The 19742-nt window shown below is 38.3% G+C and overlaps 1 protein-coding gene across 1 annotated transcript in view; it reads left to right on the forward strand.

Moving 5' to 3' along the window:
- The first annotated feature begins 5739 nt into the window (after nucleotides 1-5739).
- Nucleotides 5740-19742, forward strand: part of LOC134666607 (uncharacterized) — a 40040-nt gene continuing 26037 nt past the window's right edge. Inside the window, exons 1-2 of the mRNA XM_063523821.1 lie at nucleotides 5740-5976; nucleotides 17080-17273. Coding sequence (XP_063379891.1) covers nucleotides 5815-5976; nucleotides 17080-17273 — 356 coding nt within the window. The 5' untranslated portion in view covers nucleotides 5740-5814. The remainder of the gene's footprint in view (nucleotides 5977-17079; nucleotides 17274-19742) is intronic.

Here is a 19742-nt window from a genome sequence, read left to right on the forward strand (position 1 = left end):
ATAATAAAATAAGAACTACGTATGTTTAGTTAGTACTCTTAGCAGTCATCACGCCAAAATAAAAAAAAGGACACAGTTGTACCGGATTATTTTTCTCTTGAACCATAACATGAGTATCTATAGTCGCACCAAACAAAGTCTGCAGCGGATTTGATAGCCCACGCAGTGTAAGTGTTATGTATACGTCACAATTTCATAGAAGTTTGACGTTTAAAATGACACTTGCACTGCGTGGGCTATCAAAATCGCTGCAGACTTTTTACGGTCTGACTATAATCCTTACTAATCTGCTTGTCCTCATTTATTCTCTTTGTCCAAACTAAATGTAAGAGGATAGTTATCCAATACATTTTGCAACAACTGCAACTAGAGGCGTCTTGCTTCATCCGTTTTTTGGCTATGCCCTGAAAGCGGAAATGAAATAGTCGATAATAGCGGGCAGACTAAATGATAACATAGTCGTGACATTGCTGTATTTCCATCAAGTTGTATGAGTGTGGATTTTTTGTCCATTTTATTTGGTTGGACACGCGCTTGAGCGAGTTTAGAAGGCCGATTCGAAATCACAAGTTGATCTCACTATGAATGTCAGTACTGGCGGGATTCTGGGGAAAATTTGATTTGATTTTGACATCAATCGCACGCCGCTCCTAGGTTTGTATAGCGAACGAGTGATCTGATAACATTATCAATAATAGAATTTGAAGTAATGCCCCTCACGCTCAATCGGGATGGCTATAGTAATTAAGGCTCTACCGTTGACGAAAAGGCTTATTTTCTCAAAAATGGATGGCAAAGTCGACTTTGCCGTCTAAAAAATAGTTCGCGAAGCGCGGAGTTTATGGTCAGTCAAAAATTAAAAAGTTAAAAACATTGCAGTCTCGATTTTAGGACTGCAATGTTGCATACAAATTCCATTATTTGTCGAGTTCCAAACTTTTTAAAAGTTTAAATGGCCATATCAAATGAAGGCACAGGCCCATTAAACAGCCAAAAAGATGATTAGTACCGCGACTATTTAGCTGTCCCAAATAGGTTGGCGTATTTTCGGCAGAAAAATACACTTCTATTTTTTTATTAAAAAAAATAAAATGGCGGCAAGGGCTTTGTTCTGTGAAAATATATACGTAAGAATGATGCTTTTGTAAAATATTTCTATGATATTTATATTTCTTGCACCATTTTTGAGAAAAGCACTATATATGACTCGGCTGGAAGGCTACTTGCTGGCTTCGGATTCAATTAAACGGACTCCCAAGGTCGTCCGTTTAAAACGAATCCTCAGCCTGCAAGTAGCTACTTCCGAGCCTCGACAATAATGTACTATTTTACCCGACTACGGCAACGCAAAAGGAGGGTTATGATTTTGTTCCCTCATAATTTTCATGGGCGTGTTGTTTTGTGTTTCGTGCCTATCTCGATATCTTATTTGTCTACTTGTAAAGTACATATATCGGCCAATAAACCTCCCTAAAACGCAGGTAACTATTCAAAAACAATCGATTAATACCTTTACTCAGTTATGGGAGTGACATAAATTATACCGGGTGTGTAAGAAACTGCCTAACACGCATTTTCAACCCTTAGCCATAAACTCAGGTGGATTTATATTTCATACTGAATTTTCACAATGCACAATGGACCCGATCCCGAAATCTTTAAAAAAAGTCAATTAGTTCTAAATATTTTGTATGGGATAGCCACTAATTTTTCACGACGTTGGGGTTGGTCCTGTAGTAAATAATAGTTCAGTAAGTATAAACTACATAATATTTACCTTGTGGAAGTTGCGGAGGAGGTCTTAGGTTTGAAAAAAAAAACTGTTTTCAAGTATAAGTATAAGGTATATATATATATATTTTTTTATTTACAACTAGTATACCTACATATTACATTTGTATACCATGGTTCTCAACACATTTTTAGAGCATTTGCGTTGGCATATTAAATACCTATCACGTATTGCTAAAGTACTCACGAGTGAATTACCTTGTGATTAACAGTCATATGTTCTTAGTACTCATGCGTGGCAATAAGTACTAATGAATTTACGGTATCTAACGTTGCAATAACTTCTTATAGTGTTATTTTACTTATTTTGCACCGAGCAAACTGCGATGACTTACGCCGCAAGCTATTTGAGGTAGCGTATTGTTGTGCTTGAATAATATTCACAAAAAGGTTAGGCAGGTACCTACATTCACTAAATAGTATATCGAACTTTAATAGGATACAAAATAAAATGGTACTTGGGGCCAATTGTTTTAAAATTATTTATAATTTGTAATTTTTTGCAAAAATATTAAATAGGTACCTAATCAAAGTTTAATAATGACTGTCCCTACTTTTTCTGAAGGTTTTAACGCTAACGGTTGAAAGTGAATAAACGCGCAAAGCTTAATGTAAGTAGATGGCGCTGCAATAGTTTAAGAAACATTGTAATTGAACATGTATCTAGATCCAAAGAAACAAACCACAGACCACAGGTATTTTAGAGTATCTTCGGAAAACTAAACATTTTATCTAGAATATTTTCTTTGTAATAGTTACACCTTTTAGGAATAGTACTTAATAAGTAAGTGTCATTCTCATTTACTTATTTTCGTAAATAATTGGTCATTCTACACAGGAACTTGAGGAGATAGAGCTGTTTCCCACTGACGTTCAGTTTTTTGCGGGTACGGTTTTCTGTAGGACCCCGTTTTAAAAGTAGTTTACGTGCTAATATAGTAACGTTCACACGAGCATTTTGTTTGTAGTATCCCGATACTGCACGCATACTACAGAAAACGGGATCCTGCAGAAAACCGGTCCCGCAAAAAACTGGACGTCGGTGGGAAACAGCTCTAAGATCTCTTTTGACTTGCACCACTGACAAATCGCTTACACGTAATCTCTGTAAGAAGTAAGTGGGTTAATAATAATTGTGGAGTGTTTCAACATTCGGCTGCTCGTTCAAACGGTAACCGAACCGTTAGCGGCGCGGGCGCACTGACCGTTATCCGGGAGCGGTGATGAGAAAAAAACGGATATAAAGCACTGAGCAGATCATTCATGGGAAACGTTTCTAGCGGGTACTTCGCGTACCTACCATTATGCTAAACAATCAAATGCCGGGCAGTTTGTTCCTGTGTCCGCGCAAGCAATCATGGCGTACAAATGTTTGATATGGTGGCTCATTTAGATCGGTCAGTATGGGAAAATCTGTAACTAGATGAACTGATTTTGATTTTTCAAAACGTCCGGGTTCAATTCCCGAGCTGAGTACACATTTTTTTAAATGTATGAATACACCCCTGCCACCTTGCCACCCTGTATAACCATTGAGTTCGGACACAGAATAAATAATAGTACTAGGTTCGGACTAATGTAACCATACAAACATGCAAAAATATATCTATTTACTCAAAGATCGTGGAATGGCCTTTTGTAAAAGTGGAAGTATAAGTATATTTTCTGGTGTCAAACTTCTTAGTCTCAATGAAAAAATCCACTCTAATTGATTAAAAACGTTTTCATCTTCCACTGATGTAATGGGTGTAAAACACTAGGAAAATACGGAACAGAATATAGAGGGACTTAATAGATAAACATGTAGGTGCATCTTACTTAGTCAGGTTCTAGGACATTTGTGTAACGTAATACGCAGTCAATGGTACTTTTGGTTATGGTTGCGTTGAAGATAGCGATATAATAATATTTTAAAATCTTGACAAGCTCGACACACTCATCCTGCTCAGTAACGCCATCTAGTTTATTAGTAAGTAACTAAAGGTAGGTACAATAATAGTTTATAAGTGAGGTTAAAAACCGGGCAAGTGCGAGTCGGACTCGCGCACGAAGGGTTCCGTACCATAATGCAAAAAAAAAACAAAAAAAAGCAAAAATAAAAACGGTCACCCATCCAAGTACTGACCCCTCCCGACGTTGCTTAACTTTGGTCAAAAATCACGTTTGTTGTATGGGAGCCCCATTTAAATCTTTATTTTATTCTGTTTTTAGTATTTGTTGTTATAGCGGCAACAGAAATACATCATCTGTGAAAATTTCAACTGTCTAGCTATTACGGTTCGTGAGATACAGCCTGGTGACAGACGGACGGACGGACGGACGGACGGACGGACGGACAGCGAAGTCTTAGTAATAGGGTCCCGTTTTACCCTTTGGGTACGGAACCCTAAAAACTGACTATGAAGAGAGCAATCTGTCTACTTATTAAATAATTCTCTTTGATATTAATTACATACCTATTTGAATTCTATTCAAGTCCGAAAGTCTCGTAGGGATACTAAAATTGAACAAGATTACACCGAGAATACCTTTGATTATCAACTGACGGCAATTTCGTGTAATTGGATACAATTAATCAATTACATTGTCCCCTGAGAAGTGAGAACTGAGTTAGGGCGCCGCTGATAAACGTTAACTAAGTGTAATTGGGGTAATTTGGGTGTTATACAATTAAAAGGCGCCGAATAGTAGGGTCATTGGGATAAATGCGAAGGTGGGGTAATTTCGAAACTGGAAAATATCTACTAAACTAGAAACACTTTCTACTGTAGCAATAGTACGCAAGATGCCGTGTAAGCGTTGCAGCGGCGTAAGTGTTGCTATAGTATGAACTGTATCTAGTTTAGTAGATATTTGCCAGTTTCGGAACTACCCCGCCTTCGCATTTACCCCAATGCATCCTATTTATTTTTTGTAAACTATAGCTCATCTTTTTTTTTAATGTATAGGTAAGTGTCAAACTTTCCTAAAAATAATCTTTTGACGCTCCTTTGACTCGCAATTCTGATTTCTATTGCTTTCATTGGAGCAAGGAAGACAAATCTCATAGGAAACACAATATAACAACATAAAAAACACAATTGCTAGGTATATTTATAAACTGAAATAGATATAATATCTAAACCAAAGAAAAAGTGACTAAGTCCACGGTGGCCGAGTCGGGAAATCGGTGGACTTGGACTTCATACACCAAAGAAATAGTTCTTTGGTGTGTGACATCTATTTCAGTTTAGAATTTATATGTAGAAGTGTGACTATTAAAAAAAAACACAGCAAAAAATATTTCACAAAATTAATTTGATTACTTCCCTATAGTTGGAATTGCTACGCTACGCAGCGTTATGGCTCGGCCACGACATTGAGCGACTTGCGATGGCGGCAGCGATAACCATAGGTTGGAGCGAGACACAGCGATGGTTGTCGGTTGGTTGTCGCTGCCGCCGTCGCCAGTCGCGTAATGTCGTCGCCGAGCCGTTAACAATTGGTACGTTGGCTAAGCACATTTTTTCATACATCAACTTCCTAGTCTAACAACAAGAATATGATAATGCAACATTTGGGATGAAGATTAATTGCTTTGACATTTGTAAGCAAACGTATTATATCAATTATCACATCTAAACTCTTGCTTAATTTGTGTTACGTTACGATTTTATTGTGTAGCTCCATTTGCATAACAAGCAGAAAAAATATAGCTTAAAATGGTTTACATCATAATGCCAATCATAACTTAGGCTTAGGTCAGTGTTTAAATGTACAACAAAAACCTTATAGTTTCTGGCTAAAATGATATCCGTCATACGGTCGGACGGACTAGTTAAGTAACTGAAGTGACACAACTATAAGGATTCCGTTTCTACCATTTGGGTGGCGTAACCCCAAAACTGAATCAAAAGACATGAAGTGAATAGGTAAACTAAACCAGTGCTTAAAAGTGAAATAAAAACGGAAGAAATATGAACTAAGTGCAAAAAAGTGGCAGTGAGATGTGGCCAGTGTTTTGAACGTGGAACATTTTTGAAAATGGTGAGGTGGCTGTGGTTGGCGGCTCTGTTCTGCGGGTCGCAGGCGGCAGTGCTGCCGCCGCCGTGGGCGGACGTGAGGAAGAACCCTTGTGCGTCGCATCCGAGGGGCTGGCTGATGCTGTACTGGCCGACAGATGGGAAATGCTACACGATTTATAAGGTAAGCTTACACAAAATGAGGGTTTCCGCGATCGAGTTTTTCACTAGATGGCAGCACCGTGGCGAGAGGTCTAGCTGTCATAATCCACCAATCATGTTTAAGAGCCCTTCAACGTGCACACCAGCGCCACAGCTAAATAATCGTGATTATTTAAATTTAACGAAAGATATTGAAAAAAGGGGGCCGCTACGTACTGTATTGTGTATTTACGTACCTTTTGAATACATCAAACTAGTTTTTATGTTGCTGGTTTCACGTTGAAGGGCTCTTAACCATGTTTTTTATTGGTGGATTTTGACAGCAGCTGTCAAAAAGACCTTTCGTCACGGTGCTGCCATCTAGTGAAAAACTCGATCGCGGAAACCCTCATTGTACCAAGCAAAGCTGTATCACGGAACAGACGGAAAGATTTCGAGCTATCAGGGATCAGAGATTGGTTTGAACTTGTGCGGTATCGCAGTAGGTAGGTCCCGAGTTTTAATTTTTAATCCACTGGAGGCAATATTTTTACACTTTTATATTATTTACGCTACCTACTGCGGTTGGCTATGTTCATTGTTCACGGCTGTGGCGCCGCCCAGCGGTTAGGAGCTAAATTACTTGTTTGAAATTATATTATTGCCCCGATTTGTATTGTCTTTGTCATCGCTTTCAGTCTAAGGCACTGGTCCCACCGCGAGCTAGTAAGCTATGAGCTATCGGCTATAAACACGAACAAAAGATAAGCACTCCCGTGTAAATAAAAGAGACACGGCGATATTTATAGCTCACCGCTGGGCGAGTAACTATACTTTTATTTACACGGGAGTGCTTATCTTTTGTTCGTGTTTATAGCCGATAGCTCATAGCTTACTAGCTCGCGGTGGGACCAGTGCCTAAAGGGGCCCACTGATTAACAGTCCGCCGGACGGTATCGGCCTGTCAGTTGTTCGGAACTGTCAAAATTTTGTTCTAACTGACAGGCCGATACCGTCCAGCGGATTGTTAATCAGTGGGCCCCTTAATAACCATTTGCTTCATACATTACCAGTCTAGCCAAATGACTCCATTTATATTATGTCACTTATGACAGACTTTTGTGTTTTTTTTTTCTTGCGCTCAGAAGATACAATTGAAATAAGCACTAGAGTGAGCTAAGTGAATATTGCGTGTCGATTTCAATACCAACGTAACCAGTTGTGCATTCGGAGGCACGAGAGACCGTGACCGATCGATCTACCTACTGACCCACTACCCACTATTATTGAGAAATGACACGATGAAATGTGAGCATTACAATCAAGTACACATCTTGCACTATACTTCTTTTCTTACCTAGCAAGTATAAACCGAATTAACCTCAAGTCACGGAACAGTCTACTTGACTAACAGACTTTCGGGTTGGTTACTGTGCATACGGGTGTAATTGGACATAAGTGAACAATAAACTAGGTCTCTAGAGAAAATAACTAGATCAAGTCATATGTAAATCATTAAGTAAATGTACCTAACCTTTGGTAACCTGTCATTTCTTCTATCTACTTTTGCACAACTCATATAGAGCAAGGTACACCAGTATGAAATCGTTGTTTCTTAACCATGATCCATTATTGCCTTTCATCAATTACGTCGGTTTTTTAATCTGTGGGAACCAACAACAATGGACATTTCTTAATTATTAAAATACGTCTGTGGGTAAATGTATAGGTATGCTGATTGGTATATCTGTATTCGACTGATTTATACAAAGTTGCGATTTTGTCATAGATCGTTGGAATGGCAGATTTAAGGATGACTCACGCTAGACCGGGCCGTGCCAGTTCCGGGGCGTCCGACACGTCATTTTCTATGACGGCTGATCGGTGATCACGTGGTGCTTTCCATAAAGATCGAAGCGTAGGAAACTCCGGCCCGGACCGGCCCGGTCTAGCGTGAGTTATCCTTTATATGGCATTGGCATTCGTTCCCTTTTTATTCTTATTTTAATGTTAATTTTGAGTTACATTCTACTTATTTAAAACATGTCTTTCCCATCACGGAACAATGGTGTTTCGGACCTTTGGAAGGCGTGCGCGAAGCCGAAGCCAACACGTAGACACCTTTTTGACACTTTAATGAAATGTAAGGGCGCCCTGGCGCCCTAAGGGCGCACCCTGTAAAACATTATTATTGTGATAATTTCAAACTATAATAACTCTATACAAAGATATCCATATCGCTCTTTCTTTTACCTAATGTACCTACGTTTTTCGTAGCCAGAAAGGCAAAATCAGAACCTTTTATAGTTTTTCTTAGCTCTTCGTCAGTGAGATAGTAAAGTTGTGAGAATGGCCGTTTCCCATCGCTGTGCAGATAACTCGAATTTTTGGGTTACCAAGAGTAAAATGAACCCGGAATCTGTATTAACCAACATCTCTGTCGCAGCGATCAAATCAACTCGGTCAAGCTATTGGAATGACACTCCTTGTTGGACGAGACGAGTCGTCCCGCAGAACCTGACGCGCTTGCGCAATCGATGTCACTCACCTCGGGAACTATACCGGTGCCCATCTAAGGGGCTCCATATTGGATAATCGGTTACTTGACATAAGATCACTAACTTGTACGTTGTGGTTTTTGTTTAACACATTCACTGCCCCCAACGTACATGTGCGTTCACCGTCATACAAGTTTGTTCCTAGGCCACGCCCCCTGGCAGTGAATGCCTTAACTGTTTTAAGGGTCTTAGGAGTGTTTTCGTCTTAATTACGATAGGTTTATAGGATCACTCGTGCGTGTCTGTCTGTCCGACCATCCCCCCTTTAGGTCCGACCGTCCCCCCCCCCTTATCTCCGAAACTACTGGGTCTAAAATTTTGAAAAAAAAAAATACAATAATAGTTTTTTACCTCTAGAATCTAGAGGAAAAAAACTATTATTGTATTTTTTTAGATTTTTAGAAAAGAAAATTTATTAGAAATGTGCGGTCAAGCGTGAGTTGGATTTAATTACTTAGTTTTTGATCCGATCTCTCGGGTTTTTTACGAAAAATACATTGCTAAAAATTGAGAAATGTACGGAACCCTTGGAACGGTTTTTGACGTGATAACGTCTTATAAATCGATGAACGCCGGGAGCATGCACGTAAAAGTGTCACGTTGTGGACAGATGTCTATGGTAACGTTGTGGACAAATCTCCATAGTAACGTTACGTAATGTAATGGTAATGTTTTCTTTGACGTTATCATTATCACGCGAAATTATCGTCCGTAAACCGACTTTACAGACAACCATATTTTTTTTGTGATAAGATGCATCGGGAGCTCTAGGATTAGAATAGGTAGGTACGGCTTCTTCTTCTTGGTGTCTCTTTAACAAGTGAGTGTTGATAACCAGCTCCACTTATTTCTCCCGGTTTTGGAGTAGTTCTGCGGCATTTCTGATTTTGTTCCATTTCCTTATGTCTCCTCTACACAATGGGCCAGCGCCGGCCACTCCAAGGGACACATTTATGCGTTAGAGGGAGCAAGTGATATTGCTATCTCATTCTACCGCATGGCTGCTTCCCTTGGAGTGGCCGGCGCTGGCCCATCGTGTAGAGGAGCCATTACCAAACAACCAAGCCGCAATCAAGCAGTAGAGCAGTCGACGGTCAGTAAAAAGTTTCTTTTTCGCCCAAAACCTTTTATTGGAAGCCGTGTTCAAAATATTGTTACTTTAAAAAATAATACTGAAACTATAACATAGATAATTTGAAAGATCACCTTCAAACAGTTCAAACTCGTCTTCATATCACGCCGGCTTTCACTGAATATTTCGTCAGCTCTCAGTTGACTAAGACATCTATTAACCATTGTGTTCAAATGTCACGCCAATGAAGTAAGATGTTTTGTATGACTAGTTAGGTCACGAACCTCTGAACATCCACAGCAAACATTTTCGAAAATTTGAATTTAGCCACATCACGGCAGTTTGCCTAAAGACACTGCAAAAGGCTAATTATGAATGTCTTCATCCGCGTGATAAAATAAAGTGTTACTTTTTTAGGGTTTCGTACCCAAAGGGTAAAAACGGGACCCTATTACCTACTAAGACTCCGCTGACCGTCTGTCACCAGGCTCATAACTCATGAACTGTGGCTATAGACAGTTGAAATTTTCACAGATGATGTATAATCTCTGTTACCGCTATAACAACAAATACCTACTAAAAACAAAATAAAATAAATATTTAATAAGTGGCGCTCCATACAACAAACGTGATTTTTTGTCGTATTTTGCGTAATGGTACGGAATCCTCCATACGCGAGTCCGAATCGCACTTGGCCGGTTTAATTTTAACACCACTCGATAGAAAAACAAAATATATATTTCTGCTTGCTTACACTCGATCAGTGTAATTGAGATCTTGAACAAATTCGAAATGCATTTTTAAGTCACGACTAAAATATGTATTATGCCAATACGGCATAAGTAAATAAATGAAGAACCTATATGTATTTATTAACCTTTTAGTTTTCGCACCAAGGTTCAAATTGGTTAGAATTAAAAGTATAACTTACTGCATGCTTTGAAGATGTTTTACGATACAAAAGATCGATTAAAGATGAGTCGGGTAGACAGATTAGATGTTTGAATAAAGCTGTTAACTCACAAACTTTACAAAGAGAATTTAGATTACGTTAACAAGTTATTATTCGTAGCTGCATAATATGTGTACTTTACTTAGTAGCGGCGACGCGTCAAAATTCATTCGTAGGCAAGCCGGTGCTAACATGGCTTTTCTTTATGGCCTCAAAGAAAATGTAACTATTAACTAGCTGAACATTAGGCAAGCCGGTGTAAATGAAGTTCAACGGAACTAATGGAAGGGGCGTCACTACTATCTAGTTCTATTCTAGACAACCAATTTTAATACACTACAAATGCACTACAATACTTACTATACCTACCATATTATATGTATATATAGTTAGGTACTTAACTGGGTGAAATTGAAATGAGGCCAAGTTCAGTCTGTTAAAAACCTGAATTAACAAAACCGGTGTACCGTTGAAAATTCCTTATCGGTTAATATTTACGTGTATTACAAGAAATCAAGGTTAGGTTAGGTATTATGCTGAACATAATACAGAAAACTGAGAAAACTATTATTGCCGAATTTTTCCTCATGTCCATGACATGACCATGACAAGTGATGACCATGACATGAGGATGACATCGGTAGTAAGTTTGACGAAATATAAAGTTGAGCCGATCTCTCGAACAAGTTTGAACAAAATCGGCTCACTTTATATTTCGTTAACTTCACCTTAATTAGTAAGAGTTAGACCAAGAAAAGTCTGCAGCGCTCTTAATAGCCCACGCAGTGCAAGTGTTATTGTAAACGTCAAACTTCTTTGAAATGACGACGTATAAATAACACTTGCACTGCGTGGGCTATCAAAAGCACTGTAGACTTTTCTTGGTCTAACTCTATCTCAGTTCTCTGTACTGTAGAGCGTAATACCCTTACTTATCATTTTTATTTTTACTATATTTTCACCATAGGTATTCTAAATGTTTGCTTCCAACGAATTCTCTTAATACAGTTTACTTAATTCTGGACTCTGGAGAAAGTAGGCGTTATGATATTTTGTTAAATTATACGATGCTTATGTGTAGTTGTGCAATAACATGCCATTTGTCGCTACTGGGTAATAAAAAAGTGTGAATGGGTGGGGTAAGATTTAATTACCCGTAACTTATGAATCTAGAGTTAGAGCAAGCTTACGATAGCAGCGATTTTGATAGCCCAGACTGTGCAACTGTTATTTTAAACATCAGAGTGCTATGAAATTATGACGTTTAAATTACACTTGCACGGTTTGCTACTTCGCTTGGTCTAACTCTAACACAATTAGTTTAGTCAGGAAATATCGCAATAACCGTATACAGGGTGTGGCCTGTAACATGAGCAAATAATTAAAACATAGATTGTACTCCTCAAACGGTGACACTTTTGTTCAACAACTTTAAAAAATTATGAAGTATAAACTCCCTATTTTTCATACAAAATAAATATTATCTTCAATGGACGCCATCGTCACGTCATATCATTGTGATTGACGTTGCTTGTCAAGCCTTAAATTTAAAAAAAATCGCAATACATTGCGTCTTTGAATAACCTTTAAAGTGTATTAAAAATCAAACCACAAGTTATTTTTAAAAGTTGCTGAACAAATGTTGGTCAGTATGAGGAGTACAGCTTACAGTTAAATTTTTTGCTCATATTACAGGCCACACCCGGTATAGGCATTATATTATTATTAGCCCATACTTACGTGGCAATCTCCTAAATATCTATCCCCAGCTAGAACCAGATTATGTTCTATCGCTAGAATATGCGAGAACTATAGTGAGACAGATAACAAAATCTCAAGTTTCGATGTTTCCGGTAAGACCTCTGCCCAACGACGCATATCAGCCGTAACAGACATTGGAAAACTAGTTTGAATTTGGTAGCATTTACGGTTTTTATGATCTCCCCAGCAATTCCTCGGACCTCCTGTATAATTAGGAGTAGGACTAAGGTACAGACCTCTTACACACATAGGTACGTAACTAATTCGCCAGTATAGATAATTAATTAAAACAATGTATTCATTTGATATAATTAAAATAGTGATTCTCTTTCTCTTCTCTACCAAGCAGTTGTAGACTTATGTCTAATAACGAGAAGGGCGTTTACTAATTACGTATAAGGTATAACAATAGACAGATGTTTGCTAGAGGATCGTAATTTTTTGTTGAAGCAGCTCAGTTTTCGGTTGAAAATGTATGCTCCAGAAGAGGCAAGGATTGCGACCACCAGATGTGTTAGATCTGATTAGATAATGCGTATACTTCCTACAAAGCGACTGTAAGGCCACGAGCCAACAATCTTAGATCGAACCAGAGACTAGCGCATAAATAAAAACAGACCATCATACGTTCAAACATCCTTGTTCATCCAATAAACCAAAAATATACATAGGTAGGTTCTCGTATTTATTGAACCCAATGGTTGAATGATAAATTATAGACCCCAAGTAGCATTAATTTGGCGTTGTACAGCTAATTATAAATAAAATCTATTTCGTTATGAAAGCTCCAAATAAAATTAGCGTTCATCATTAATTTAAAGTTAAAGGCATGAGTCTCTTATGGGCAATAGTCATATAATAAGGAGTATATATTATTTTCAATCCTATTTTGATCTTTATTGACTAGGTTTCAAAATTGACTAAATTTTGACATCCTCGTGCCCAATTAGCAGCTTAGTAATGAAATTTGGGTAGCTTAAAAAATTGAAAATATAAAATATCCTCTTCTACCTATCGTTATCCCGGCCTTTGCCAGGGTCCACTTTCCTACTTGCTTTCCTCCACTTAGCACGATCCTGGGCGTCGAAAATATTAAATATAAATTAGTTAGTTCAATAACATTAGGTATATTAAATGTTGGTCGTAAAGATAACGTTGCGCGAAAATAACGGTATTTTATAATGCACTTCTTACCGCTATGCCCTCGTCGCTTCAGTTTACAATATTGGATGCCATGCAAATGAATGAGCCAACATAAATATCTCAAGTTCTTTGTTAATTCTTTGAAAGGCTTGATTTCGCTGCCGATTTTTAATCTATATTAACTGATGCTAAAATATTAATATGCAAATTATATTATTATATCCCTGCTAACAAATGCTGCTGTTTCAAATTTTAGATGCCTGAAAAAAATAAACTCATTTTTTATATCATGTTAGCCAGTCCTTAAAACGCCTATTATTTTAACTCGCATGTAAGTGACGTAATATGTTGTTAAAGTGTCACACTAAAAATTACTTACGTATCCCGAAATGATAACGCCACCAACAATAATTAACGAGATATAGAATTTAAAATATGGATTAGCAGTCTTTGTAATTGACATGTCTTTGTATTGTACGTTATGACAGTTCGTTAGTAACATTGTGATTCACGGTCTAACGGCATTTGATAGAATTTACTGATACTTAAATATTTACTGTGAAACAGATTGTGTTCAAGTTGGTAATACCTAGTTTAGTTTTTAAATGTTGCATAACTGTATTAGGCAGTTTAATGTAAAATTATTCTCTTTTTCGTGTGTTTAGAGAATTAAAAAAATATGCACATAGGTAGGAGGTCGAAGGTTTTAACCCTTGTTTGTACTGACGCGTTTATGTAGGTACATGGATATGTACATACGCAATATTATTTAAAGTTTATCATATCAACAGTATAGATATAAGGTAAACGTACTAGTGCTCGACATGCTAATGCCCAATAGATGACACCTTGCTGTCACCTCTATTGACAATGACTGAAGTTTCAAGATGACATGTACTGGGACCGCGTCAAGCACCAGTATCAGAAATTTACACACATCTGCGAAACAAGAATTTTTCCAACCGATCTGTAGTTTTAGTGCCCATCTTCCTTGTCTTATCCCGATGCCTAAGGGAGATGACGAATGTGGACACTTCACAAGTGTTCACCAAGCCGCTCTGTCTTGGACCCAGTGCATGCTGCAACTTTTAGTGCCCATATTGATACAATAAGCAGGATTGACTGATAAATTGGCTGATAGAACTGACATTTTAGTATCTGAGATCAGAAATGGACCTATTATAAAATCACAGCCTAGCTATAACTCAATATAACTATATACAAACATTGTCTGTCTGCGATACCACTACAAAGTCAACAAACTACAAGTTGCATAACAAATTCACATTAACTGTGTTCAACATGGTTCAACACAATGTTGAACTGTACGACCTATTGATAAACTCCCTAACTCAGTTGCCACATAACATAAGCTCTGAACCTGTAATGATATAAAGGACATATTTGCAATCTTTTTACTAGTAGGTAATTTAGGTAGCTTATTTTTTGATTGCCCGTACAAACATTCTTATTTGCACAACTATAACGCCTAGTTAAAGTGTAATTGCAATCATTAAATTTGAGCATTATGCTTACATCACGTCGGGTGACAAGCAAAAGTCACTAAGTACTATCAAAAAATTAAAGTAACAATGCACTCTATTACACTTGTAACACGGTTTACTGTCCAATAATTTCAATAGTGTTAGTTAGTGACTTTTGCTTGTCACCCGTCGATCAATTATAAGTATTATCAGGCGATAGAGTCGGACCAAGAAAAGTCTGTAGCGGATTTAATAGTCCACGTAGTGTCAGTGTTATTAATACGTCATAATTTCATAGAAGTTTGACGTTTAAAATAACACGCGCACTGCGTGGGCTATCAAATCCGCTGCAGCCTTTTCTTGGTCTGACTCTACCGACATCGATTCTCTCACTTGCACCCTGCCTGATTCTCATCCACATTTTGCTTAAAGAAACGTCACTTTTGATACTGACAAATCGGATCCATATCGTATCGAATATCAAATTTTTGATGTTTAATAAAATTAGAATCAGGCCGTATAATGTCCTTCCCAGGGACTCAAATTATCTCTGTACCAAATTTCAAATAAATACAGACAGACACTTTCACATTTATATGAATGGTGCGTCATTTCGATTTTCGTTGAAACATTACAACCGGCAAAATGCGTGAATATAATATTTATTTAACTTTACTTCATACCTCAGGAATATAAATCTGTGTTAACATTAAGAATTGGACGTGACCTCCCTATCTTAGTACACACGTGTTACGTTTTGTAGATGGACTCAGACCAGGCGTTTAGTTTACCACATACTATATATTGTTGTTAGCTGTACCTACGTCAATTGTTTTTTAAATTAGCAGATTAAAAGAGGTTTAAGAGTGTCCGCTTAGCAAATTCAACAGTCCTTAGTCTATCTCACTTAAAAAAAGTACTTATGGTCTAATATGGAAAAACCGTGAGACAGCATGTACAGTAAGTACCTACCTGATGTGTGCATGCATGTAAGTACCTACTATAAAAACCGGCCAAGTGCGAGTCGGACTCGCCCACCGAGGGTTCCGTACTTTTTATAAATACGGTCGCTGTTGTGGCTCGTAATCGGTATTCTGCCGGTGCACAAGTCTCCGAGGTAACTCCTAGATGTTATCGCCAACATTAAGGTACCATACTTAACTTTCTAAAGAGTTTAGATCGCAATAGAGCAGTGTCAGCTAAGCATCAAAATAAACCATTGTAAGATTTCGAGCAATGACAAAAGCAGCCCGCGTAAGGTGAAATCATTTCTGTTTTTCATACCACCTTGACAATAAAGCCCATGTCCCATGATGGTAAAGGATGACTTACGCTAGACCGGGCCGAGCCCGGGCCGAGGCGTCTGACATGCCATTTTCTATGATGACTGGCTCTAGCATGAGTCATCCTAAGTACTAATAGTAAAGGTACCAAATGCGTGTATTTCACGTTTGCATTTTAAGTATTAGGTAGGTAGTAAGGATAGGTATGGGATAGAAAATTCATCAATATGAAAGTCGTTTATGGTCAGTGCACTGCTCGTTGAAAATCTCTCGTCGCAAAATGAATGAAAATATCGAAGCATTTAGTTGTTGGGAAACCAGTGTACCAGATGTCACAAATATAGTGGGAGAAATTTTTCTTTTACTTTTTCGTTATTACCTATGGATCACGATACCGAATATCGGAATATGTCCTTAAACGTATCCCCACTATTTTTGTCTCACGCTGTATGGCATGCTTGATAAATCATAAATAAATAAATAAATCATAAATCATTTATTTTTCGTGATAAACTTAGTATACATACAAAAGTAACGTGGAAGGTATAACACAAAACATAATTAAGTACATAACTATTGTTTACCACGAAATGGGCTCGCCTCAGCATAATGCTGACCCGAGAGACGGCGCTGGTCTTATTTCTGTACACCATAAAGGGGCTCACAGATCCCCAGTTCGCTGGACGATATCGGCCTGTCAGTTGCTCGGAGCTGTCAGATTTTGCGTTTAACTTAATTGGCCGATATGGTCCGGCGGACTTGTAATCAGTGGGCCCCTTAATAAGCAACTCGGGGTGTGACTTGCTTGTTTTCTTCTTATTTCTTTCTGTAAATTCTAGGCATAAGTACTGTAGTATTCCCTTAAAAACTACTTAACTGACGTTCTTTTTCAGAAAGGCTACCCCTGTCCAGACACGCAGGAGTTAAGCCCTGGGCGGTGGGGAGGGCGTACCATAGCCGAGTGCAAGTGCCCCCCGGGCACTGCGCAGTTGCCCCTCTCCACGACCTGTTACCGGCTCTTCGAGAGGGGGCCTTGTCGACCGGGAGAATACTTTGCTCCAGTTGAGGAATCCTTCAATAAGAGAGGGTAGGTAAATACAAAATTCTTTTTTTCATAAAAAAAACTGTACATATGTGACGTTCCACGGCAAAAGGTACCTTGTGGCGGCTGGCGCTTACGTCGCAGCGCCGCAATAATATTGGAGCGGCGTTAATAATAGCGTAAGCGCCAACCGCCATAAGGTACCTACGTTTACCCGTGCGTGCGGACGTCGCATTTAATTTACAAATTTTTAGACTTTCATTTTACATGTCAATCATACAGTTAGTTATACTAACAAACTAAACACACACAAGTTACTAAACATTGCTGCCGCTCCTAGACGCTTCCGGTGCAAAAATGCCCATAATACTCGCGGCATTGCCGCGATGGATGGCTTAATTTGGATGGCCTTTTCACTAGAATTTACGAATTGCCAGCTATTAATGGCTCCTCTACACGATGGGCCAACGCCGGCCACTTCAAGGAACGCATTTATGCGTTAGAGGGAGCAAGTGATATTGATATCTCATTCTACCGCATGGCTGCGTCCCTTGGAGTGGCCGGCGTTGGCCCATCGTGTAGAGGAGCCATAACAGCATGGACGGTGGTACATATCGTAGTAAATACCGGTCGCTCTCTTACCTTCATCTTGAATTTTAAGCAGTTTCCGACGAATGGTTGCAACAGAGAGTTACGTCAGCGGAAAATGACAAACGTTGGCCATTACTGGCCACACGTCACACGAGCTCAAGGGACACCCCATTTGTATTAATGCACGGATTACCACCCACTAGATCACGTGTATGAAGCATTATTTTTATTTAATAATAAATAAACAATATGTAATAGGGTAATAGGTATGTTCTCCAATTGCACGGCCGTAATAGTTATTTGTTTTACAAGGGGGCAAAGTTGTTGTTTAACCGCTCGTGCTAATATTGATACCCGAGCAAGCGAAAGATTCCAAAATTGAACCATGAGCGTAGCGAGTGGTTCGAAAAATGGAATTTTGAGCGTTGCGAGGGTTTCAAAGCACTAGGGTTAAACAAAATTTGCCCCCGAGTGAAACACAAAATTTTTCACCACACCAACCCTAAGCAAATATTAAATGTAAAATATCAAACAAAATCAAATCCAAATGAATGTTATTAAATATTTATCATCCAAAATCATCATTTAAAAGTCATTTCTACCAGCAAACATAAGAAACCAACTCAAAATTTGCATTAGATTACTTTGTCTCACATGTGAATAAAATGCAACTTTGCTATCGGTTTTTGAAGTATTACAAGGACCTTAAATCGATTCTAAACAAAGCTTTATTCAATGAGAAGTTAACATACATAAATCATAACATAAATAATAAAATTCATAATTCCAAGATACTATGGAAAAGTCTAAAATCTACCCTGCTACCAATTAAAAACACAGAAATACCTTCATACTTCAATGATCCTACCACTATAAACAAACATTTTTTAACATTACCAAGTACATCAAGATTGCCCATATCTATATTGACTTACCTTGAGTACCACAGGTTTTGTGACTCTATTTTCCATTTAGAAACTATTAGCTCAGAGCAAATGTTAAAAATTGTTCGAAATTTAAAGTCGAATGCCGAGGGATCTGACGGTGTTAACCTAAAAATGCTTGTTTTGACTCTACCACACACTACTGATTTGCTTACTAAAATAATTAATACCTCAATTTTGACATCTACATTTCCTAATGTCTGGAAGCTGGCTATTGTGCAACCACTGCCAAAAACCTCTAATCCGTCTGAGCTTAGAGACCTTAGACCAATCAGCATTTTACCCTGCATATCAAAAATATTGGAAAAGGCTGTGTGCACTCAGCTCACTAAGTATCTTGAGGCCAACAATATACTTCCAGATGTTCAGTCAGGTTTCCGAAGGGGTAGAAGTACAACTACAGCTTTACTGGATGTTACAGATAGTATACTGTGCTCGCAAGATAAGGGCATGTGCACTCTGTTGGTTCTACTTGATTTTTCTAGGGCTTTTGACAGCCTAAATATTGATCTTCTTCTGTCAAAATTGACATATTATGGTTTTGATAGCAAAACTGTAAGATGGTTTGATAGTTACCTTAATATGCGCAGCCAATATGTAAAAATTAAATGTTGTAGCGATGCTACATATTTGCCTAGGATAAATACATGCTTTTCCATACAAGATAACCGGTACAACATGACTGTCGCATTTCCAACAAAATAACATACACCAGAGTATGACACTTAGGTAAAACTATAATGTACCTTCTCAGCTGTAGGTTGGTTGGCATATCCTGCCTCCTGGTTAGCTGGTTTCGAAGAAACAAGTCTAAAGAGTATGCCACTTGAACGGAACTTGTCACCCAAATTGCGCGGAGGTTATCGAACCAAACCTGGCTTCATGCATATCAAAATGATCCCCCTGGTCTACCCCAACTGCTCAAATAGGTCACTTCCTAATTTAATTAGTATTTTAGAATCATTTTCGGAATTTTTAT

The sequence above is a fragment of the Cydia fagiglandana genome, chromosome 8, assembly GCF_963556715.1.
Source record: "Cydia fagiglandana chromosome 8, ilCydFagi1.1, whole genome shotgun sequence".
In the NCBI taxonomy this organism is placed as follows: Eukaryota; Metazoa; Arthropoda; class Insecta; order Lepidoptera; family Tortricidae; genus Cydia; species Cydia fagiglandana.